The sequence below is a fragment of the Hippocampus comes genome, unplaced genomic scaffold (genome assembly GCF_001891065.2).
Source record: "Hippocampus comes isolate QL1 unplaced genomic scaffold, H_comes_QL1_v1.1 scaffold65, whole genome shotgun sequence".
Taxonomy (NCBI): domain Eukaryota; kingdom Metazoa; phylum Chordata; class Actinopteri; order Syngnathiformes; family Syngnathidae; genus Hippocampus; species Hippocampus comes.
The window spans coordinates 1,170-26,452 of record NW_017804749.1 but is presented as its reverse complement, the minus strand read 5'-3'; the positions used below and the strand labels follow the sequence as shown (position 1 = coordinate 26,452).

At 41.9% G+C, this 25,283-nt stretch overlaps 2 protein-coding genes across 4 annotated transcripts in view; both read right to left on the bottom strand.

The window, feature by feature from the left end:
- LOC109512629 (lysine-specific demethylase 2B-like) overlaps window positions 1-11,318 on the bottom strand; it is an 18,776-nt gene extending 7,458 nt beyond the window's left edge. Inside the window, exons 1-13 of one of the 2 annotated variants that reach the window (XM_019864543.1) lie at window positions 11,139-11,318; window positions 10,339-10,483; window positions 10,186-10,264; window positions 10,054-10,100; window positions 9,693-9,871; window positions 9,357-9,463; window positions 8,530-8,623; window positions 7,590-7,743; window positions 7,326-7,441; window positions 7,131-7,257; window positions 6,569-6,936; window positions 6,412-6,498; window positions 973-1,209 (exon numbers count right to left, since the gene is read on the bottom strand). In XM_019864543.1, the coding sequence (XP_019720102.1) occupies window positions 973-1,209; window positions 6,412-6,498; window positions 6,569-6,936; window positions 7,131-7,257; window positions 7,326-7,441; window positions 7,590-7,743; window positions 8,530-8,623; window positions 9,357-9,463; window positions 9,693-9,871; window positions 10,054-10,100; window positions 10,186-10,264; window positions 10,339-10,483; window positions 11,139-11,183 (1,785 nt within the window). In that variant the 5' untranslated portion in view covers window positions 11,184-11,318. The remainder of the gene's footprint in view (window positions 1-972; window positions 1,210-6,411; window positions 6,499-6,568; window positions 6,937-7,130; window positions 7,258-7,325; window positions 7,442-7,589; window positions 7,744-8,529; window positions 8,624-9,356; window positions 9,464-9,692; window positions 9,872-10,053; window positions 10,101-10,185; window positions 10,265-10,338; window positions 10,484-11,138) is intronic. The other variant, XM_019864626.1, reaches the window with a different exon arrangement.
- Window positions 11,319-12,370: 1,052 nt separating this feature from the next.
- Window positions 12,371-23,546, bottom strand: pde8b (phosphodiesterase 8B). 2 transcript variants are annotated; one of them, XM_019878335.1, is made up of 22 exons: window positions 22,276-23,546; window positions 21,093-21,152; window positions 20,717-20,907; window positions 20,346-20,405; window positions 19,905-19,962; window positions 19,739-19,827; window positions 19,587-19,665; window positions 19,333-19,473; window positions 19,174-19,262; window positions 19,046-19,100; window positions 17,914-17,971; window positions 17,427-17,504; window positions 17,246-17,322; window positions 16,917-17,081; window positions 16,776-16,821; window positions 16,289-16,418; window positions 15,959-16,157; window positions 15,107-15,324; window positions 14,747-14,885; window positions 14,480-14,647; window positions 14,266-14,395; window positions 12,371-13,426 (listed from the first exon to the last, which is right to left on the bottom strand). In XM_019878335.1, the coding sequence occupies exons 1-22, from the start codon at window positions 22,579-22,581 to the stop codon at window positions 13,317-13,319; spliced, it is 2,646 nt and encodes an 881-aa protein (XP_019733894.1). In that variant the 5' UTR covers window positions 22,582-23,546; the 3' UTR covers window positions 12,371-13,316. The 2 variants fall into 2 exon arrangements, with proteins under 2 accessions (XP_019733894.1, XP_019734674.1); XM_019879115.1 differs by having other exon boundaries at window positions 21,093-21,149; window positions 22,276-23,545.
- Window positions 23,547-25,283: the final 1,737 nt, after the last annotated feature.

The window sequence follows — 25,283 nt, the reverse complement described above, 5'->3', positions numbered from 1 at the left end:
AAAAAGCGCCCCCCCCCCCCCCCCCCAGTTCAACTGACAACGCTACACTTGCGATTCCCAGCACAAGAGAGCAAGTGGTACTCCTTGGTGTCACCATAGCAACCATCTGGATGAGGCTTGAATGAACAAGTCCCCCAGGTCAAGGTCTAAAAATAGCCGTGAAACAATAACTAAGAATGTGATTTCTGTCGAAAGGGGAGCTAAATATTTGAAAAATGATTTCGGAACTTTGTAATGCAAAATGTGGAATACAAAGGACTCCCACGATTAAGGGTGGATAGGGACTGAGGTACTGTATTTGTAATTGCGGATAGATACCACAAGAACGTCAACAACATATTTAAAAATGAGAGGATGCACCAATTCCGTGCATCTAGCATGTACACAATCATGAACATGTTACATAAACAACCGCATTCAGTCATTAAATGATCCAACACAAACAAATCACGTTCACATAAGGCTCCTCAACAGCCTTGGCGAGTGTAATAACACGTCAGCACAAAGTGAATTGACATAACACAGGGGGCAAAGAAATGTGCGCTTGAGCACTTTACATGGCGTTAAGTCATGAAACTCCCATCTCAAATGCAAAGGAAAAACCACTATCAATGAAAATCACCAAATGACAACACCGAGATTCCACCACATGGTGCAAAATATGACTTTTATTGTAAAAAAAAAGTGAATTTAGGTTTGTATTGAAATGTCATCCTTAATTTATGTAAGGACCACACTGCCTTGAAATATGAGCCAACTAATATTACTGCAGCTTACTGAGTCAGTTATGGTCTCTTTATGGCTGTAGTATACTCCCCCTGGTGGCCAACGTGCGGACAACAGAAGGAGTAGCATTTCAGTGAATTGAATTTGTAACTCAAGGCACCACGACCTTGTGCATATAAGTGACGAGTGTACAATTTTTAAAAGCAGAATAACGTGATATAGGATATAATAATGGAGGCAACGTACCGCGATGCACTGCCTCATGATGCACGACTGCTTCATGCGTCCCGGCCCGCCGAACTTCTTCATGTCCTTGCAGAAGTGGCACTCGCCGCACTCGGTGCGCAGGCAGGCCTCACACTTGCGGCAGCGAGTGCGTCTCCTCCTGGCGCCCGACGTCCCACCGCCGCGACCCGCCGGGACCTTGACGGCCGACGCCGGGGATGTCACCATCTTGGGCTTGGGTCGGTGCGGCGGTCGGGCCTGAGGGGCGGAGAGAATAGATCCAGCAGCCAATCAGATTTGGTGCCGGATGGCGAATCGAGGCAGAGACAATCAGGAGACAAAATAGCTCAGGGGTCTGGAGACTTTTGTGCTCGAGGGTCTTAAAATTTGTTTTTTAAAATGGACAGACGGGCCATGTATTTTTTACATGCCCCCCAAAAAAAGGTTACAATATGGAAAATAATTTAAATGACAGAATATTTTTTTTATTCTTGTTTTAATGTTGGTATTTAAAGTGAATTGGAGTACGACATCACTAATTAAGCGATTCATCGAAATGAAACATTTGAAATGGACATTCATTTTTTTAAACAAATATTTTTCACTTTGCAAGATATAATGATTTATCAATCATTGAACAAAATTGATTGGGGGGGAAAATGTTTTTTTGTAAAATCGGTTATATTACAAAGATGCTATTTAAATTAAATAAATTAAACGATGAGTTAGGAAACGTGTGAAATTCTTTATGTTTGTATTATTTACTATTTTTTTAATATGAAGAAAAACATTTAACAATTTTACATTCCATGTAAAATTGCGTAATTTTAAAGTTTTATTGATCATAAATACATCTATATTTTTTCATTTATTAAAAAAGTATTATTATATTTGTACAGTATCAGTATTTTTTTCACTGTTCTATTATTTACTCTGAACTCATTAAATGATTTAATTAATTAATAAAAATGTGTGTTTTTTTTTTTAAATATGTTTTTGCATGACATAAGTGGAGTTTAAAACAATATGACGGCCCACAACATGCATCAACACTCCTGCGGGCTGCATTATTCTCTTTAATACAATCGTGACACAGCAACAGGAGTTCAGAACATTCGGAGATATGATTCTCCCCCCCTTCTCACTGACAACAATGAACGGATTAATTGCTGGTTAATTCTTCTCTGGTATAAAAAGAAAAAAAAAGTGTGCTGAGGTGGAAGATGAAGAGAAAGAAGAGATCCATCAAGACGCTCCCCGGAGGCGTCTTCCACATTTAGCTCCTCACTTACTCGCCTGTTTCCACTTCAAAGAGGAAGCGGCCGCTCTTTGCTACGTTTCCACTCTCTGGCAGCCACGATTGTGCGTCGCGGAGGGAAAAGGGGGCTTACATTTACAACACCGTGCGCTAAATGGGCGCCGGTTCATACAACTGGGTAATGGAGACGGCTTTGATCTGGGTCATTATTGATCCAAATGTATTCTTCGCTCTGGTGCCCAACATGGCTGCTGGTTGAACACACTAAAGCAGATACTAAACATATTTGACTACATTTGCTTTTTTTCGGTTCCATCCTTTTCCGAGTCGCTTTTTATTCATGCATTCATGCCATCATCCACCTCCTTACAAGCAGATATAAAAAAGTCTACACACTCGTTCAAATGTTGCAGATGTAGCATTTTTGATCTGAACATGGATATGTACTGTATGTAAATAGAGTTCCTCACACACACACACACACACACACACACACACACACACACACACACACACACACACACACACACATTAAGATCAGCATTGACACAATGAAAGAGAAGCGCAGTGTGGTCTATTATTCAGAAACTGGCGTGAATTGTAGGAGGCAGTCAGATGCCAGGTTACCCGACGGGATTAGTGGGAGATACTGGATGGGGATTGGGATGCTGTAATCTGCCCCAGTCTGGATCTGAGGGGTTTCAAATGGGGATTACAGGCGAGCAACTAAAAGAACACACTAGCCACACTAGTAAGAGGAATATTGGCAAAATAAAAAAAATCAATCTGATTAAAATCGACATTATATCTCTGGATACAAACCCAGAAAACCTGATGTGCCTTTCTGGGGCTCTCAAAACTCACCAATTGCAAGATGTTTTTTTTTTCCATCGGGGGATACACAATCTCAATCACCTGTTTCACCAATTGACACGAAATTGGGCATACATTGCAGAATATATAAAAGCCTCAAAGAGCCATGCCCGAAACGGAACAGGAAGTCACAATTGTGGGGCAAATTCCAACGCAAACGAAAATAAGCGGCCTGTTGAGTTAGTTTAATGAGCATCGGGAGCGAGTGCCATAAATACAGCTCTCTCTGCAGTTCGAGCCCAGTCTAAAGTCGTCAGCAAATTTGCCTCATGTTACAGTGAGGCCGAGAGATTCGGGCTGTGTGTAACTCGCTGAGTTTTGCATTTTTTAAGGCTAAATTTAGCTGTTGTGTCTTTTAATCATGTGCGTTGAGGAGTCCAGAAATTCAGGTGCGTTTTGTAGTCTCAGAGGTCGTTAGGAGCAAATAGCATCATGAATACCAAGGAACACACTAGGTAGGTCCAGGATAAATGAGTGGAGAAGAAGGAATAAGAAATACAAAGTATATAAAAAAAGATTTCAGAATGTTTTTAACAACGTTCGGAGCACTGCTAGCTCAATCATATTGAAATGCAAAGTATAGGGAACAGAGCACTGGAAACCTAGCACGGGTATTGGAGCCGTTCTCATGTTCATTTAAAAGACTAATTTTCTGAGACCAATTGTCAATTCGTCACTGACTGCACGAGACTTTGTCTCGGGGGCAGTCAGAGCTCACAGAGGAGAGTCGATGCACGTAAAGGGATAGTGAAGAAAATGAGGGACAGCACCTGGACACACAGATCAGCTGCTTGAAGCAGAGGCACTCAGAAGGACTTTATTTTTTTAAAATTGTTTTGTCCTTTTTATTTGATTGAACGTTTAGCTCTTGCTTATAATTGAGTGAAACTTATCCCATGTCAAATAAAGGTATATGATTTCAAACAAGCATTTTAACCACATGGTCAAAATAAATCAGATTATCATCACAACTGCCAGAGGTAAAGACACAATCAAGTTTCTGCACTCCATATCAGCGAGTACTCAAACGTAAGTATCTGTACTTGTGTGGTATCCATGCATTCTGTCACAAATGATATTGCAGACCCCCAACGCAAGGTTCGCGCATCCCAGTTTGACAATAACTGCTCTCGTGGAACAAGCTTCATTTTTGACCCACTAGGCACAATTTAGCCGGAACAAAGGTCCTCTGTGTGTCTCACCAGTAACACTAAAAACGCAATAAATGAGAATAAATAAATAAATACAGAAGAACAGATCTACTGTTTGTACAGGAATTCTCAAACCACAGCTTCATAACCAATGGCAGCCTTCAGGCTCTCAGCTGGAAAAACACTCCTCCGTAGGGGATTTACCACATTGAAACACAAATGCAGCAAACCTGTCAGCAAAAAGACCGGCAAAGGTGGAATTTCATCTGTGTTTATCCTCAGGTAGCTCAGTCTTCCCGCTATGCTGCAGAGCTGCTGCATGCATGCATGCATGCATGCATTCCTCCAGTGGCCTCCTCACTACGCAAGAAAGATGGGGAGGGGGTGGGGGGCGTGGGGGTCTAACCTGCTCCGCGTCAGAATCATAGTCCTCATCGTCGGCGCTGAGCGACATGGCCATGGCGGCTTTTTCACACGCTGTCCAACGCGCGACCAAATGAGTTGGCTGCACTCGTCTCCTCCTCCTCCTCCTCCTCTTCCCTACAACTCCACAATACCACCAGCAGATGTCGGCAGCACAAGACCATCCAGGCTCATTAATATAGGGTTGGAAAATGGAAGGGGGGACCAGGGGGGGCGGAAGGCGGTGTGCAGCCAATGAGAGGCCAGCGTACATCCCAATAGGCACATCTTCCACCAATCAGGAAAGGAAGTGCACACAGATTCATAATTATCACACGATGCCATGTCAATGGAGACAGATGGCATCACGATGCAAAAGGAAGACAAACATAAAGACATATAAATTGTGTCTGATCTAAATATCACGAGTTTTTTCTGGCAATATTAATGATTTTTCTAAACTGATGTAATTTTTTTCACAAATAAAAAAACAACATTATTTTCCTAATAAGATTATCTATATCACTTATAATTTAGAAATCGAAACACCATGACGTTTATCTTTGAAAAATACAACTATTTTTAATTAAAAGTAATAGAGGATAATGGATGGATGCATTGGCACCTATTGAATATGTATAATTAAAAACATACACATTTTTTTATTTCAAGAATGCTATTCTGTAAAGACTGAGGAAAAAAAATTTTGGTTTTTTTTCATTTTTTTACATATTTCATTTTTTTACATTAAAAAATATTTTCTGTAAACAACAAAATAACCATGATAATAATGCCAACCGTAATAAATATATTTGCCTTTCTATAAAATATGATTCCCCCCCCCCAAATATGCCTTTTATTGATCTTAATTATTTTGGGGGGTCAATAGAGAGGCAGCAGTGCAGGCAGTGAAAGCCTGGCATGCATCTGAAAACGTACGTGGCGTTGAAAAGCCTGAGGGGAACTTCTGCCGGCCTGCTTATCTTTAACGCTCACTTACACTAACAGTGACTAACAGATAATTGTATTCTCTGAGTTGAACTCTTTAACGGATGCCAAAAAGATCAAAACACAGCCGTGGAGCCTTAAACGCCAGATGTGGAAGAAGGTCAAATCTCTTTACAGCCACAGAAGGGGGGCAACTGTGCCCAGCTTTGTGACAATGTGTGCCTCGCCGCTTTTAACTGGATTCAACTCGTATAAGCACCAAGAGTGCCGAAGCAGGAGAGGGGTCAGAGCGACACAATGGCCTCGCTTAAGTCACCTACCTAATTATGTGTGCCAAAAATTATGTGTGCCCTCCCTCTGATGAGGAGAGGAGATGAGATGCGCTGATATTCGTTACGATCACACAGAGCCAAGAGAGACAGATGGCATCGCATTGCAAAAAGGCAAACACAGGCGCATGCACAACGAGAACACACACACACACACACACACACACACACACACACACACACACACACACACACACACACACACACACACACACAGAAGCAGGGCTGGTAAGCAGCAGGTGGCCTTCACATGATCCATACAGGATAAGTCACCAAAAGCAATGCTATTTTGATGTCCTCCTATGTCGATTGAAGCAGAAGCCGAGGAACGCATGGGAGGATAGAGAAGAGACGCTGCAGTGGCACTGAGCACGAGGCCACTCTTGTAATAGAACCACTTTTTCAACTTGGACACGCCAGATAAAATAATAATAATAATAATAATAATAATAATAAATAAATAGATAGGAATTTAAAAAAAAAAAAAATCAAAGTCTACCTTCAAGGTTTTCTTTGACCAGAACACAACTGGAAGTCCAGTGATGGCTAACTTTGGGTCATCGTCGGCATGTTCCTTTAAGACGACCTAAAGCCAACAATAAAAAGACTAAATTCATCATGTCGCTGTGTACGTTGAGGAGAAAGTGCTTCCTTACCTTCATGTCCTCCAGCAGGCCGAGCGGGTTCTCCAATCCTTCTGGAACTTCTCTCTTATGCTCGGGTAGCGACTCCAACTTCTCCACCAGCCTCTTCAGCCCGTTGATTTCAAATTCTGTCAGATGAATCCACTTATTCTGAGATTCCAAGGTCAGCAATTCAGACGGGAAGTCCGCAGCATTGGAGGCAGGATAACAGCTGTCCTCGGAGTAGGCAGACAAGGTGTCTTTTGGACGTTGCTGGTTGCAAACCACTTCCGCTTTTTCGCACAGGTCATCCCTGAGCTGTGAATCGCACCAGTCCTCGTTCATGTCCTGACTTCTTGAGTCGGAGCAGGGGCTTCCCATGTGGACTTTTGTCTCATCGTCTGGAAGGATACGCAAAGACAGAAACAAATGCTACACTGGCTTTCTGCAGACTGACAATGCAACAATGGTTGGGAAGTAGCTTGGTAGCTAGGTTATTAGGTAGTTCGATACACGCTGTCCAGGAAGTATTTATCTCAACAGTGGAGTGTTATTGTAGGAATGACATTATATTTACAAGCGTGATTGTGCTAACCCATGAGAAAAGGCTCCTTCCGGATCTCATGAGAAAGGTAGGACCGTTTGGTCAGGCAGTGCATGTATCTCTCCAGGACGTACCAACACATCTCATAGTAGAAGGGGAAGCGGAACTTGGAGTGAACCTGGAAAAATGAAATAAAATAAAATAAACCTCATTTTAGCTTTTATGGCTTTCAAGATCTGCTCCCACCTTGGTACGGTTCTCTATCTCGTGGATGGTGAGCTGCATCGGAATGTTAAAGCTGTGCAGGATGTTGCCGCCGAAGACCAGTGTGTCCTCTGGAGTGTACACTGCATGAATCCACCCTAAATCACACAAAGAAAGCAAGACACGTGAGGAAGTATGAAGAAGTACTTGGAAAAACATGATTTTTTATTTCCAAACAGAAATCTCATCCTGACAATTTTTGCAAGGTACGCTACACTGCATGCGTGTTTGAAATGGGGAACCCACCAGACGGGATAAAGAAGGTGTACCCCTGCTTGAGCTCCACTCTCTGGCATCCGTCGGCGCGATCGCCCAGGAAGATGTCACTCTGCTTACCGGACAGCACCCAGTCCTCATACAGGGCCAGGTTGTGGAGTGTAGGGGGCACCAACCAGAACACCTGAGGATCAATCGATGGCAACAATATTCCCAAAACTTATGACTTGTTATCTTGAGAAAAACCTGACTTAAGTTGTGTACTATAGAAAATACATGTTACCTATAAATAAATAAATAGCTTTATTCTCTCTGTATTGCAACATTATTCTAAAAGAAGGTGACTTTTTATCTAGGAAAAAAAAGATTTCATTTGAATGACTTAGCAGTTTTTTTTCTATTGTATTTTTTTTTACCTCAAAAAAGTTTATCTTTATTGTTGTAATATTAGAACCTTACAAAAAAAGTAATTTTTTTTTGTTACTTTATCCTCATAAGATTATATAAAAATATTGTAATATTATGATTTAAGGAAAGTAATAAACTCTTTACCTTAAAAAACTCAAACTTTATTCTCGTAATCTGGGAACTTAAAAAAAAACTAACCTGTAGTGTCAAATTATTCCAACTTTCTTATTGAAAAAAAGACATGGAAAAAAAAACACCTCACTTCATTCACGTAACAGTCCAACTTTGACTTCTCGAAGAAAAAAAAAACAAGACTATTCTTTTAATATTTTCACTTGTTCTCAAAAGACTTTTTCCCTAAAAAAAAAAATAATGTCTTAAAAAAATCTGGCTTTATCATAAGATAACTAAAGATAAAATAATTTAAAAAACAAAAAGCAAATTTATTTTAATTTTCTTTCCAAATAAAAAGTATGGCTACAATCTCACAATATGATGCCTTAAAACAATATAGTTCATCTAGAAATGGATGGTTGTCACGACAACACCGTGGCATACATACTTTTTGCCCCTTGAAGACATGATACCACACGGATGTTCCCCCGAAATCAATGTGGAAGTCCGTATAGCAGCCTTTTACACTCATCAAACAATACCTAGGATGGAAAATACGCATACTGTAACATATCACGTACGGTAAGCAAATGAATGTATCTAGAAAACAATCGCGAAAGAACACTGCAATGGGCACTGAACGGAGAAAGGGATGTAAACTGAAGAGTGTGAAGTCTCCAAGGGTGCCATTAATAATTCAGTCGTCGAGCAGGATGCAAGTTAGATTAGATGAGCATTAAATTCATGGGAGAGATTCTCAGGAGGAAGCAGAAAAGAACATAACCGGGGGAATTATTTGAACAGCGTTGCGCCAAGCATCTCTCCAGAGACGACTAAAAATACAATGATCTCCCGCGAAATATTCTCGACGTTCATGACCCGCAAAATCAGGTAGACCTATACGATCTAAGTAGGAGCATAAAAAAAATAATAATTCACATTGGATACAGTCTCTTGCTTGAATTCGTGTAAAACTAAAAGTAAAATTAAAAACTAAGCATACGGTTATGCAGTCGACCACCCACTCCCTAAAATGAAATTATTCAAATGATCATTATTTGAAATGAATAATACATATAAAGTGGTTTATGAGAAGTGGCTCTGGGCTGATTTTGCAACCAGCAGCAGCCAATGTAAAAATTAGAAAATTAAAAAAAAAAAGAGAGAGAGATGTGGAAGGTTGGAAAAGTGCTGCCTAGCAACAATCAAGTGCACTTATAGAGTAGAAGGTGGAGAGAACCACTCGTTCAGTACGCAGCTCTCCAGTCTGCCTACCTTTGTACTTTGGGATATTTCATCTCCGAGATGACGTTTGTGCCTTCTGTTTGGCTCTGCTTCAGATAAGAAGGCCACATGTTGTCCACCCAGTCCACCTGGTCAACCTGGGAGGGTTTAAAAGGGCCGGCACTCACTTTCTTATTCATGTCTTGGGCTGCGACTAATGTTTATTCCAATAACCGAGTCATCTGTCAATTATCTTTTGATTAATGGATGAATTGGAGTGGCGAATATTTGCGACCTTGAACCAACATTCGCTGGCTTCGAAAACAACATGTAAGAGTTCAAAACGGGTTTCTACTTTTCCAAGCAACCTGTAAGACAGTGACGTACCACAGTGGGTCTCTTGATGAGGTTCTCCAGCTTGGTGTGGCTGAACTCCAAGCTGATCACGTTGAACAGTTTATCGCGCTCATCCTCCGGTGTCTCGTAGTAGCGCACAAACTGGGCCATGCTCATTTCGGAGCCTTTCTGTGTGCTCACATCCATCACGTCCACTGAGCGACGGCTGCCTGAATACAGAATTTAGTAGACCCATTACATATAAAAAGTAGGGCCCAGCTGATATGTATGTTTTTTTTTGGACCGTTGCCAATTCCAACATTTGGCAGAATAACATTCCGATGGCCGATTAATTGTCTGATTATTTTACTTAAAAGAGGGCAAAATGAGTGAATAATTGTATTTCACTTACCAACCAAGCCTTTAATTTCCGACACTGTGAATTCTGGATCAGGCATTCTGCATACATTTCAAAAGAGCAGTTTTGTTCAGTTCATAGTTCAAAAGACTAGATTCAGTAAAAAAGCAGGAAATGAGAACATACATGATGCCAAGTCCTTCTTTCTCTTTGAAAATAAGCGGAACTTTTAGAGCCTCCCGTTGCACGTATTCGTAAGTGAAGTCTGTACGTACACAAGAGGGAAAAATATATTGACGACATAAACTGAGGAGGTGGGAGTTCATTAGTGTCTTTTACCTTTAGCTTCCATGAAATGCACAAAGTTTGTGGCGTAATTGTCACTGGCCAGCTTGTCCTCCACACTGAATCCTCGGATATTGACCATCTCCTCCACGTCAGACAAATCCTCGTTCTCGTCGTACAGCCGCCGGCAGATGGAACGCTGCCCGTTTTCAAAACATAGACTTTAAGGATGGGTGTGTACAATACAATACAGTACAAAACTGACTTTTTAATTATGTTTTTCGGAAACTTTTAACCTCAATAACATACGCTTTTATTGTTGTATTAATTTTACTTTTTTATAATATATCTCCACCCCTTTTCCTGTATAAAAATTACTTTTAAAATATTACTTTTTATCTTATAATACATGTCTTACACCTCAGAAAAAGACTCAACATAAATTTTGCACGCAAACAGGCTTAATTCTTAGAGTATTTTGTTCGTTGAGAATACTCCTTTGTATGTTTCTCTTTATTCTATACCAGAGTGCTTCTTTTTAGCATTTTATCTAATTGTAATGTCAAATGAACAACAATAATGTGATGTAACTTTAAAAACGAACAAAGAAAATGAAAAAAAGCCTTTCACTGTTGAGCATACAATGCTGCCTCGCACTCAGTGTACGATAATATTAAAAACTTGTCAGTGCTGTAATGTGCCAGTGATACTACAACTAGTACTACTAGTACTACTACTACTGCTACTACTACGAGTCCGACTACTACTGTAAACGGTGCACAGCATTAGCTCAGCTAACTGATTAGCTCCAAACCCGAACCCTTTCCTCGGGCAAATGGCTTGCGGTTACCCACCAGCCGGCGGCCGGACTCGGCACACCTTTCCCCGTCCTGAGACATTGCCTGCTGTGGGGGAGTCTCTTCCACTCGTTCAGCCTCGAAATAGCATCTCCGCGCGTAGCGCGTAGCACGCTTCACGGGTCCAAAACAAGGGAACCATGTTTTTGTGTTACGTCACCGCCAGGAACCAAAACATTGGTGGACAGCGTCACATTTTTTTTTCCATTTTCAGAAAAATCATATACAGCTTTTAGTTTATAGTCAATAATAAAAATTGAAACATTAAATATTATTGTTAAAAAACACAATATATAATTATAATCTAAAATAGAATACTCAATAAATAAATAAGAACTCTTAAGTATCTGCAAATTTTTTTCAAATAATGATCGACCGTTACTTTTTAGGATTAAAAGGTGGAATATGAACCGTCCATGTTAAAGCATTTCACACTTATTAGCCTATTAGCATATCTACTTTACCTGAGTGGCATTATTGATTATTGCACTGCCAGTAAAAATAAACCTGCCTATCGCTGACATTTCCGGGTTAGGAGAATCTGCCCCATTTCATTGGCTGAGCAGAATTTAAGCACGCTCTGCATTGGCTGACTGGATTCTTGTGATACTAATAAATCATCAAGTCAAACAAGTCAGCTTTTATGGTCAAATATGCTCTATGTGTAATATACAGCACAGATTAAATTACTTTCCTCTCTCAACCACAGTCAATTGTACTGAATGTACAATTAAAAATAAATAAAGTGTTAAGCAGATGCTGCCCTGTGGTCTGTGATGCTGACGCAGAATTAAATGTAATATTAAATGACATTAAAGACAATTATATTGGAACGGAATTCTCAGTTAATCTTTCCCTTAAGTCTATTTCAATTGGGAATCAACATTATTAAACCTTGAGTTAAAGATGAAGGTGGCTTGTGTATCTAAACGTGTAGTACTGCATGTGGAAGAAAAAAATCGCTTACCCCGAAGATTTTGAATGTACAGTACTTGTACTTGTCAAACCACCTGCCCCGGGACTCTTCGGTTTTTACTACAAGCACACCATCTTGTGGCTGATAATGAGACTGCTTGCGGGCCCTCTATTGGTTGAATTAAGTCACGTGATATTATATTTAGTTTTCACGTCTATAAACTTGTCCCGAATGTATTTTATAATAGTTATTGGTCAATTACAACCATTTTTTTTTCAAAGCAGATGTTGCTTGCAAACGCGCTATCCAGTGGCTGAGTGCTTATTAGCTCTATTGGGTGAGTGGAGTCACGTGTTACTCGTTGATTTCATACAAAAACAATGCCATCCATCCATACATCCATTTTCTAATCATTTATCCTCACGAGGGTCGCGGGCATGCTGGAGCCGATCCCGGTTGTCTTTGGGGTACACCCTGAACTGGTTACCAGCCAATCGCTGGGTACTCAGACATAGACGAACATTCGCATTCACATTTGCCGGAATCGAACCTTGCACCTCTGCACTATGAGGCGGACGTGCTAACCAGTTTACACCGTGTCATTATATTTTTAAACAATCAAATTCGTTTTTCACGTGAAATTCATTTTAATCTTCTTTGCAAGTAAAATGTAGTCTCTGCTCCACAGAGTTGTCCTACCTCAACAGCAGCACTTCCAAAACTGAGACATTACAGAGCTCGTTAACATAACCTTTTTTCCTTATTATGAATACATGTAAACTGCCATCTTCCTTCACAAGCCCTTCCATGGTCACAAGCTCTTACATTTCCCATGTTTTTCGCTTATATTTCTCTCATTGACCTGGCATTTTCTTATCAGATGGTTGTCTAAACATGACCGTTAAATCACTAATTTGGTGTCCACATGTCAGAATGCATCAGCATTCAATCCTTTCATCAAAGGAGCCTGTAGGAACACATTATATCCACCAGGCGGTGCTATTTGGTTATCCGCAAACAGTAGGGATGTTTTATATTTTTTCTTCGGGACGCGTATTTACCCTACCTGGAGTTTTGATATATAAAATTTCATTTAACACAAGGACAAAACATTGCGAACAACCCACAATCTTCGTAGTTTCAGCAGTTTCTGTCACACCTGCATGTGTAATGTGTAACAATTATTAGTTTTTTCTTTTAAAAATCTCTCAGGCAACAGACTTGTCCCCTCCATGTGAGGACCGCCACCATGTTGGCAGTCAAGATGGCAGCGGAGGACGCAGACTCTTGCATTTCATGTCATCCAGAGTCTTCCAGTATTTGTAGTTCTCCGACAGGTGCTCCATGAGACCCGTCAGGCTGGCAAATGCTGTTGAAATAACCGTTCACATGTCAGCGTCATATTTTACAGGAATTAAATCACAATTTTGCGAGAAAAGAATAAAGTCATACTCTTCCGAGATTTAAGTCATATTTAAAAAATAAATAAATAAAATCCACTGTTGCGACAATAAATAAATAAATAAACTAGATGAAAATAGAGAGGTGATTTCACAAGCAAACATTATCAATGTTGCGACAGTAAAGGATACATTTGGAGTATCAATACAATAAACAAGCGGTCATGACAGGAATGACATTTATGAGTAAAGCAGTGTAAAGTTGTGCGAATAAATTGGGATTTTACGAAGAAAAAAAAAAAAAAATCACACTTTTAGAATTAAACCGTACAACGTTTTTGAGAGCAAAATTGTAATTTTGACAAAAATAAAGCCTCTGTGAGTCACACACGCATTCTTCTCTGTCGATATAGCCGGCAGGCTGCGCACGGCATCTCGTCACCCTCATCGTAAAACCCGTTAGCCCGGGCTTCCTCAGGTTTTCAGCCCCCCCAGGAGGTTTCTCTACATTCCCTCGGCGTAGATGAGGAATCTTTCCGTGACATCAGAGTTACGCTGGACAGAAAATAAGTCATCTCTCGGGGAGAATCAAATTTGATTTGGAGTGGGAACGAGAGTCTGCTTCCCAGGCATACACACTGCTGATGTGGATGCGCTTTTTTTGAAATTGAAATTCTGACCAAACACAAATGGCATTATTGATGTACTTGCGGATCAGTCAACTCACTAACTGTTGCTTACAGCCACAAGGGGGGCATATTTGCTAAAATGATGATGACATTTTATTATATTAATGCATTATTCCTACCATCCCAGGCGTCAAACATGTCGGTGATGAAGTAATCGATGAAGGAGAGCTGTGACTTGGGCACGCTGCAGGTGTTGCGGTCGAACACCGGCATCACCACGGGCAGCCCCTGCCTCTTCTCTTCATCCGTCTGAAAGAACACACAGAGAGAAGAATAAAAGATCACCATGACGAAGGCTCGATGTTTACAAGACCGGAGGTCTATGATGTGCACCTGAGCAAAGTACTCCTCGGAGATGCGCCCCGCCCATTCGATGCAGAGCTCCAGCGGCCTGCATGGGTTGGCCACATCGGCGCACTTGATTAGCATTCGCTTGATCAGCAGCCGGTTCTCTGGAGAGTTCTTCATGTTTGCTTGACCCTCGCAGTCGCTACTCATGCTCTGTGCACGACACACAAACAATTTTGCCCTCATGTTGGCTTAGCAACTCAAAAGCAAAGTATATATATATATTTTTTGAAAGCTGCGTTTTGTGCTCACACAGGTGTTGGTGTCCTCGATGGCCACGACGGGCTTGTTGATGCTGTTGACAAACTTGTTGACGTGCTCAAAATGTCGCGTCATCTCCGTGGCCAGCACCATGTCAATGATGGCCTGTCGCAACGTTCGGAACTGGTTCCTGTTGGCGTTTGGAACAAATATGGGATTCTATTCAATTCTCAGCAATTTCAAACCGCCACGTGCTACAGAATTGTTTTTTTTTTTTTTTTATTGGAGGCAGCACAGTGGGCGACTGGTGAGCACATCTGCCTCACAATGCAGAGGTTCAGGGTTCGATTGCTGCTCCGGCCCCCCTGTGTGGAGTTTGCATGTTCAGCAAAAACTGCCAAAGCAACTGACCGCTCAATGTTCTTGAAGATGTTACTCTTGCCGTCGCGCATGGTGAGCTGGAAGGCGAGGGCAGCGTGGTGGCTCTCCAGCACCGCTGTGTCATTGTACAGGACGGCCAGCTCGCTGCCGGCGTTACACAAGAACGAGTTGGTGCGGCCGGGGTGGTCCACATCATGCACAGTGGCCGCAATCAACGCCGCCACTTCATCCAGCTGATCGAGACTGCTCTAAATAAAACACATAAGACGCACAGCGACATCTGCATGTTGGTATGACATTTATATAGCAATGCTATACGAACAAAGGTCATGTTCCAAGAATAACCGCGTTACACCATCCAAGTGTATTATGAGAAAAAGTTGTAATGTTACAACAGTAGAGTCACACAGTTACAAAAAAAAATGTTTCATGAACATGTAACTTTATGAGAATACTGTAGTTGTTTCTAGAAAAAAAGTGTAATGAAAGTAATGCTGATAGCAATACCAGAAAAAGTTGTGATGTCAGAATAAAGTTGTCATTTTCAGAGAAAAAAGGTATAAATAAAGTCAGTTTTGTTTATTTTGTGGCTGAAGAGTCCCTCAAGGCTCAATCCTTGGTCCCTTAAAGTTTTCTAGACACACCGCATAGACTGACCTACATCAGGCATCTCTCACCCTCGATGGGCCGCTCTCCAGTGTGTTTTATATGTTTCCCTACACCAACACAGCTGATTCAAATGATCAGCTCATCAACACGCACTGAAGATGCCTGATAACGATTCTGGTCATTTGAATCTGGTGTGTTGCAGGAGGGAGACATATGCAGGACAGCCGCCCTCAAGGACCAAGTTTGGATACCCTCGATCTATATTCGACAAACCTTGACTCGCTCCTTGCGTAAGAAGTATGCAGTGGCGTGCAACACGTCAGCAGCGTGCGTTGAGTTATGATAGGAGTTGGACGAGTGGTAGCTGGCCTCCATCAGCTGCAGCCAGGAGCGCAGCGACGTCTCCGTACAGTCGAGGAAGTCGCACACCCCGAAACTGGAGAAGATCTTCAGGCCCAGGTAAGTCAGCGGCCTTTGAGTCACCCAACAATATGGTCAGCTGTGTTTATCAAGCACTTAAAGATTGTGAATGTAACTGCAGCGCTCATAATAAACCTTGCTTACGACTCTTAATTAACCTGATGTTAACACACGTAGCACTACCTCTTATGCGTGGCCGCCTCCAAGTCGAGGATGTTGAACTCCCAGCATTCCTCATCGTTAAGCATGTCAGCAATGGACTGAGGGACGTCGCTCAGTGTAACCGGAATTGCCAGCTGGCTTTGGCTGATGTCTGGAAGAAATCATTGCCTCATCAAGACCCCTTCCAAGCATGCGGTTGGATGATTAAATATTAAAATAAAATCATAAAACAAGAAAAGAAAACAAAGGAGACCAAAATAAATAATAAAATGAACATTATTAGCAAAATGAAGAACACTAAATATAAATAATTTAAATGTAACAAAGCATAAACACAATATCAGAACGAAAACAATAATTAAAATGAAACAAGTGGAAAATTAAGGTATGAAGAGTGTAACGTACATTTCATCACATTTAAACCACGGTAGTTGGTTTGAGGTCGTTAAATCATAACTGTCACAATTTTTTTTGAATTCTTTTTGAATTCTTTTTGAATCTCACTCACTTTTCGAAAAAACATACTCGTTGCCTGACAGCCGTCGCAGACCGTCCTGTGGAAGGAAATAAAACGATTGCTAAGATGATAATCTTTGACCTGTCAGGCACAATCAAAAGACCTATCTTCAGGATTTCTCGTGTGTCTTACACTCATAAGCCCGCCGACCAGATCATTTGTATGCGGGTCGTCGTCCTTGGACGCCAGCTGAGGGGAATAGAGCTCGGCAGACCTCAGGATCTCCAGAACGCGCTCCAGAGCCTCAGCCACCGTCAGCGGGCTGTTCTCCTGGGCAGCATTGATGATGTTGATCACCTGTTCAAACGGACACCATTTTCTCCGACAGAAGCAAAATCGACACTGTAGTGTAGAGAAATGTATGTATGTTACAATGTCATATGGATTATGGACCCCATTCCTAAAACAGCTGAAATGGAAGAGATTTTTTTTTTTTTTTTTAAACGAAATAATATAGCAACCTTGGTGATGGGAGCTTCGATGGTCATGGAGTGAATCCTGGCGATGGAGGAGTGTCTGCGGTTCTGTAAACCGGCGGCTGGTGGCAGAGTTTCAGAGCTATTAATATTGTAAAAGTAAAAAAAACAAAACAAACAAAAAAAAAAAGAACAAAAAAATGCTAAAATCATCAAACTTCCTCACCGTCACTGCTGCGTGAGCTGAGTGATCTCGAATCCATCGAGTCTTTCCTCCTATCGCGGTGGAGTAGAGAGTGGCACTCTTAAAATAACAAGGTGGAAGGCGGTAAAAACAAACAAAAGAAATTACTAAAATATATTTGAATAATTACGTGATGAACACATCATGATGCCTTAGGATTTAGGCTAATCCTCTGCTAACTGTGATTAAAATGGTTAAAATATTGTTAGAAACACAGTACAGTAGCGTCTTTGTTCCCGCATAGTAGCAACAAGAGTGGCTAAAACACTGCTAACAGAGAAGGAGCTAACATAGCATAAAATGAGCTAATGCGTTGCTAACAAGTGAAAAGCTTTGCCTTACTACACCCTACTGAGACTTATACATGTCTAACAAAATTCATTATCGGTGCGAACATGCCAAAACTAGAAATATAACAAACAAGATCGCGTATTTCCCTGCTAATAGCAGCTAATACCACATCAATTACCTGAGTGTGAATATTCAACACTGCACAGATCCTCCTTGTTATACTTGTGCACCTGACACTGGAAAATTAAAAGAGAGAATTCATTTGAAAACACATTGAGAGCGAGTCATGCGTAAAATTACGCAGCATGACACTTGCATTCAAATTTATTCCAATGCATTTGAAATCTTTCTAGATGTTCTAAATATAGCAGCAAGAAGCATATAATGCACTGCCATGCCTATTCCAATGTGCTTTACTGCAAACAACTGATACATTAAAGTCAACTGGCTCATACAAAACTAAGTGGGATGAAGCACATATCAACACGTCTAATGATGTAGCTTCTTGGAATGCGTTCTGCAAAAAAAAAAAAAAAAAAAAAAAATGTCTGTGGAATGATCTCAACCAAGCCCCTGGAATACTTGAGATGATGGCGGCCCTGAAGTGAAAGGGAAAAGTTAAACAGAACATGCTTGAAGTCCCGAGCGCTTCCAAGAACACAGCCAACTAAAGAACACAATGAAATGGAAATCCAGTTTTACGGCCAAGTGTGTGCTGAAGGACTAATGAGTGATTCTGCATAGAGAAACGTGGCATGCGATCGGATCACATACCAAAGAAGCATGTGGTCTTGTATTGTGTGACTAATTGTTAGATCATATTGAACACTAAACTTGCATCACTACTTTTCATCAGTGTTTTGCTCACAGCACACAAATAACTCCCATCACGACGGAACGAATCGGATCAGCCGCTCGAGATTCCCAATCCCAGCAAGCAGGATTCGGTGCCATTTGGCAGGCCAATGCAAAAGGCTGACTCACCTTTTGTACGCACGAGGGGGAAAAAGCGCTAACGCTAGCCCCTCATTCGTAAAAATAGACATGAGGCCTGGCCACTAGCCTTTACGGGCCTTATCCTGACGCTTAGCCGTAGTTTAGCGGAGCTAAGCGTAGCGTGATGTCATTGGGACGGGAGCCTCGCTGAGCGAAGCGATGTACTGGATTCACGAATCAACTCAGCCCGGGATTTGTATTGATGTGCGTTTTCAGAACAATTAAAAAAAAATGTTTGCGATACATTCAAATGTATGTCAAGTAAAGGCGCACAATCAACTGAAAAACGTCTTTAATATGTTACATGCACCTACTTGACTGTTGTTGTCCGCATGTGGTCTCTTGATAGCTACAAAATGTCGGATCTTCCTGTTGGGAAACAACGAGAAGAAAGCTATCAGCGATTTCCACCTTCTTTGAAACATTTGATGTCGGGACTCACCCTCCTTGTCCGACGACTGGTGTTATATTCACATGTTGCGCCATACTGTCACCCGACTTTTTTCTGCCGTAGTAAATCCCCTGCCATTCCTGTGAGTGATACGACGCACTGAAGTTCCAACCAGTCTCGGCAGGTGTGTTGGGTCGAACGCGGACTCACTTTTCCTTTTTCAATGCAGGTGTTGATAGTGTCCAAGAGGTCTGCCCTGTTTCTGTCGCTTTTCGGAAGCTCGGTCAGCTCCTTGCCGATCAGTTCACCCTTGTGGTAGCCCATCATGCGTTCAAAGGCGGGGTTCACGTACTGTAAAAGGATGGTAAAAACCCATTCATGGTGGATCGGTATCCCATTTTATTCCATCATGTCATCACTACCAATGGGGGAAAAATAAGCTTTTTGTAGTCTTTCCCTCCGACCTGTATGATGTGGTCTTCACTGGTGATCTCCACGGCTTCCTGGCACTTTTCCAGAGCCGTGAAGGCCGAGTTACAAGCCCTACCATTATTAAGACTCTGTCAGTGCTTCACCAGTCATGAGCCTCGCCGCACGTCCCAATGTGTGAAGTTACCTGAGTTTGAAGAGACATCGCACTTCTCCGTACTCAAGTTGAACCAGTTCATTATAGCACGCCGACACGCTGGTGTTCTCCACAAACCTCTGCAAAGGTGCGAAGACACGATTGTTGTCTTTGTTCATTAGGTTGAGAAAAAAAAAAAAGGGAGGAAAATACATACTCGGCTGAATCCGGCACACAGCAGAGGAAGAACAGACGGTTCATCCTGGTCAGATGGCCTACAACACAACACAAAGGAATATGGATAACCCAACGTGGTATTAAGAACTCAACACTGAACTATTTCTTGTTTATTGGAGATACTAACAAGTCGTTGAACGTGGGCGGCGTAATATGAGAATAACTCAAAAGCTTTGATCTGAAGATCACAGTTTGCCTCAGAAGAACCTCTGGGAGGACCAAAAATGACCCCAAATGGCCACTTCAAACAAAAAATGGCAGATTTCCCATGATTGTTGGGGCTCCTTGAGTTTCTTTATGGATTTAATCATGATAGACATGTGAAGCAAATTTCATGTTCCAAAGTAAAATTGTAAAAAGTAAAAGTTTTAAGCACGTAGCCTGCAAGAAACATAGCGCAGAGAACATTGCATTGACTTACTTTTGTGGCACAACGGCGAGAATAACAGTGTTTTCGGAGTGCTTCCTAGCACGGATCATACTGCAAAACAATAACCAAAGATAGAAAGTAAACAATGTTAGACATGCTAGCGAGCTCTGAGGACTCGGGATACGCTCTTTGCAATTTAGCGATATTTTTTGGGGATACAAGGTTAAAATTTGGTGGTGATCTGACAAAATCTTAAGAACAAGCTCATATTTGAAGGAGCTCTGGAAAAGGTCAAAATGAATCTCAAATGACCACTTCAAACCAAAATAGCAGTTCCAGTGTGATTTCAGACCTATTTTTGTGGGTCCTACTTGTGATAAACATACCGAAGAATTTTTATGACAATTGATCACGCTCCTCACCGGCATACGACCTCGGGCTCAAAGTAGCGTGAGTGGCGCCCATCAATGACAACAATCTCGTGATGCTTGTCCAGGAAACACTCGAGTGCAGACTCGGGCGTCCGGGCGATGTTGCACCTGAAACCGGCGCGGTCACACGCCCACCACAAAGCGTCACTCTGGCCGTCCTCCTTGGCGAACACAAGCAACACCTGAGAAAGTTTCAAATGGAAACAATAAAGTTTGTAGCTTTCATCCTAAAGTTGAGCACCCATCATACCCTTTTCTAAACAGTCGAACCAAATTTTTTGATATTGCTCTCATTTGTGGCTTCAAAGTGTGAAGTTTCACCCACGATTAAATATGAAAGTAATTGTACAAGTAATCGTAGTCTCACTTGAATGGGCTCCTGGCTCACTCTCATGGGTCCCACACATCGTTCAGGAGAGGAAACCTGCTAAGAGAGAAGCAAAACTTTAGCAACGCTATATTTTTGTCACAGCGAATGGTATCCGTGTAACGTGCTATATCGCAGGGCCCCCCCGTGTGTGCGTCATAGCCCTTCGCCACGCATGACAAAGCCATGAATGAGTATCAATGATATTTAATTTATTTATGTAAATGCACCCACTTGCTCGCCACAAAACGCACACTGTTCACAAACTTGCGACGACTCTCATCTCCATCTGCCTGACCTTCAGGCGTGAGTGTCGGCATCAGCGCCTTCATGTGACTCACACGCACACTGACCAGAGGGGTAAACAAACCACTTGTGCACTCAAAAATGCGGACGATAACACTGAGGCAAATATACACACGGGAGCATGATCATCACCATGGAAGATTGTCAATGTCCTGCAGGGGGAAAAGGCTTCAAGTGTTGGTCTCAAATAGTCAATGGTATCATTGATCACTCCTCTGAAGCAACAGTCGATATGCCAACCAACACACACACTCGTGACACGGTGGTAGATGCAGCTATTCAAACAAGCTTGTGTTCATCTGCTGCCACTTTTCGCATCTTGATTTATTTCTGGGTTTGGTCGGTTCACATAGCTGACTTTTGCCCAGCTGGCCACTGATTAGAAGCAAAGCTCTAACTCGTACAGTCAGTAGCAGTTTCTGGCATGTGCAGTGGAGTTTCACAGGGCGGCATTGGTGAATTGCTTAAGTGTATCTCCATAACCCAAAAAAAAATTTTTTTTTTGTTGTTTTTTATGTATTTATTTTAAGGAAAATATCCCCCTGGAGTATTCGGTCATAACACTGTAACACCAACTCAATTTGTTAGCCCGTCTATGGCGTTTTGCATTGTTTGTGAGCATTAAGCTAGACTGACTTATCTAAATCTACAGTATATGTTTGGGTGTTTTTTCTCCCTGGGCTAAAAGGGGTCTTTATCGATACAAAGGATGGGCTGACTTTTTTGCATTTCAATTACATGCTGAGCAAGTGCATTCATGATCAACGCGACTTCACCGGTGACGTCACAATGATGCCAGTGCTGCTGGCCCCCAGTTCTGCGGCTCATAAACAAACACAGAGGCCTGCTCACGTGTGCTCGGCCGCTTGGCCGTTACCTTGACGCCGGTGTCGCTGGTCTGCGTCTCGGCCTCGATGAGGACGTGGGCGCCCCCTCCGCTTCCGCCCGTATCCCTGCGCTCCCGGCGGGAGTTGAAGCTCGAATGTCTGCTCTGGTAGGCGATGACGGACGGGATGGCGTCGGCCGCATCGGTCTTGATGAAGAGGCCGTGCAGCGCGCCGCCGCCGCCGCCGCCCCCCTGCGAGATGGTGGTGGTGGTCTGGTGTGGCGAGTTGGACTCGTCCGAGTCGCGGCAGTAGATGACGCCGCTCTGCGAGACGTGGATGCTGGGTGCGCAACCCATGCCGCCCCCGCTGAGCCGAGTCACCGTCCTCCTCCACCTCCTCAGCTAAGGCACCAGGCTCGATGTCATGTTTGCTATCCCGCACGATGGCTCCGCTACGCAGCGTCCAGTGAATGAATGGAGCGGCACCTGACCGCATCACAGCCACCGCTTCTTCTGTAACATGTTGAGCTTGGTCGTCAAGTAACTGACTTGATATGACATTAGTTATTCCCCCCAATATCCCACCCACTCATAATATGACATAACACCCCCCCCTCCTCCTTCCAATCTTTGCACATGACCAAAAATCATAACAATGGCAGATTTTCATCACGTCTGCGGAATTTCCCAGTCTTAAAATAGAAAACACGAAACCAGGCATTGAAATCCGTAAGTATGGCTGAGGTGCCTCAAGTCTGTCCTCAGCTGCATGAAAAAATAGTATTGACAATAACATGCACAAAGGAAAGTATCACAACAGAGTCAGTAAACTTAATGTTAGTCATTTTTCACACACAAATAAAGCATACATGCCAGTGAGTATTGCATTTGTCATTAAATATATATGAAATAAGTTGGTGAAAGTTTAACTGTGCAAGTTTCATTAGCTATGGTGTTTTCTATTATGTGTTAGCATTAAGAAAGCAGGCTTTCACGTAGGCATGTCATAAAAAAAGTTATCAAGACACTCAAAGGAACTGTGTTGTCACCTTCCATCCTTCCACGATCCTAATTCATTTAGCTCCCTCTTGTGGTCACTTACTATAATACAGTATATGTACAAACTTATAAACGCTGCTTCATTTGCGAGTTTGAAAGAAAAATTGGGCTCTAAATTTTATAGTATCGCAGGTAGCGTGTGTGGGCAAAAGTATGACTTGATTTTATATGCAATGTTGTGTTAATTTAGCCGCTTTGTCCCAAATTAAAAGTATTTTACTATACATATTAATTTACGTGTATTCTTGATTAAATTCTGTTTCTTGTTTTACTATGAAAATACTTGAACGCTATTTTGAAAGAAAAATTGGGCTCTAAATTTTATAGTATCGCAGGTAGCGTGTGTGGGCAAAAGTATGACTTGATTTTATATGCAATGTTGTGTTAATTTAGCCGCTTTGTCCCAAATTAAAAGTATTTTACTATACTTATTAATTTACATGTATTCTTGATGAAATTCTGTTTCTTGTTTTACTATGAAAATACATTAACACTATTTTTTTTCGCTCTACCACATCAATTACTAACAAAGCCTCTCCATTTAAGAAAAATTAATAGGCCCTTGAGCACAAAAGTTTGCCCAACCCTGACAGTCATACCTTGAACATGTAATTGTGTAACACACACACACACACACACACACACACACTGAGGCAAAAGATGCTGAAGGCGCTGTCATGGCCTTCAACAGGAAGTTGCCGTTGAGCCTCTTCTGCTGGCAGCGTCGAGTCGACTAGCTTAGCCCGTTATGACATAAGCCGGCCTTTGTTTCCCTCAATCTGAATTATGTACGGCTCAACTGAATCCTCGTTATGCGCGCGCGCACACACACACACACACACACACACACACACACACACACACACGTTTGTGTATGATTGTCTATGTCAGTGTATTCCAGCTTTTAATGAGCCTTCACATGAGAAAAATCTCACAACACACCACCAAACAAAATAAGTCACAAAAGGTATATCTACCGGTACTGTACTTCTGTTTGATGGCAGTGAATACAATTTAGCTCATTTCACAACAAGCAGCCATTTTGCAAAGATAACAATTCTTCTGACAACTAATTTCCCAAATTTCAATGTAGTGTTTCCTTACTTACCGCCACTTAGTGGCCCGGTATGCTTACTACAGCTTTTTCTACATTAATTTTACTGCCCCACCCCCCAAAAAAGGATGAATAAAACGATACAATTTTTACAATCTTTTTGTCAACTTACCGAGAGATTCTCTATTGGCCACCAAACTCAAGTCATTGTATGGGCAACAGATCATCTTTGCGACATCAAGATGGCACTGACATCAGTAGAGAAGCTATCTTGTGGGCCATTAAAGGCAGCTTGTGGAGGAAATTCAATTTTTATTTCTAAGAAATGACAGGCAGGCATGTCAGAGACGTTGTCCACCCGCTTGCTAAATTTAGCTCTTTAATTTCTATCGTGCCCTGAAGGCGTGTAATTATTTTTGATGGAGGTATCCAGCTTGACGAGCGAGCTTATCTCAAACACACATGTTGTCCTGCATGTGGCAGTCGCCAGGAGCCAACTGGGAGACGAGTGTCTTCTTTTCCGGGGTGTCTTGGACCCTTATGACCCTCACGTCTGTTTTTTTCATCAAAATCAAAAACAACTTCTTCTTCAAAGAATCTTAGATGCATTTTCGTAAATATCAGCAATTTGCAACAAACTTAACATATTATAACTTTATGAAGGTCACATACATGTATCTGTGAACAACAAAAACATTTTTACCACTTCAACATCCCTAACCTAATGTACGTTAACAACAAAGACAATTTAGTCATTCATGCTCTATTTATGAATATCCAGATGTGGGCATTTTCCAAATTTTCAACATCCTGCATTTTGTATCCGACGTTTGCGACGGTCAATTTGCACAGCCGACATCTGAGCCAAGCGGCTTTACATTGCCGGCGGCGTTTTGTCACCATCGCGTCCACACAGGGATGGCGTGTAATCAATTTGATCGTCATC

Coding starts and splice junctions, on each gene's coding strand:
- pde8b (XM_019878335.1), bottom strand. CDS start 22,581: ATGGGTTGCGCACCCAGCATCCACGTCTCGCAGAGCGGCGTCATCTAC. Junction 20,406..20,716: donor GAGCCCGAGGTCGTATGCCG/GTGAGGAGCGTG, acceptor ATTGTTTTGCAG/TATGATCCGTGCTAGGAAGC. Junction 19,963..20,345: donor CTCGCCGTTGTGCCACAAAA/GTAAGTCAATGC, acceptor GTTGTGTTGTAG/GCCATCTGACCAGGATGAAC.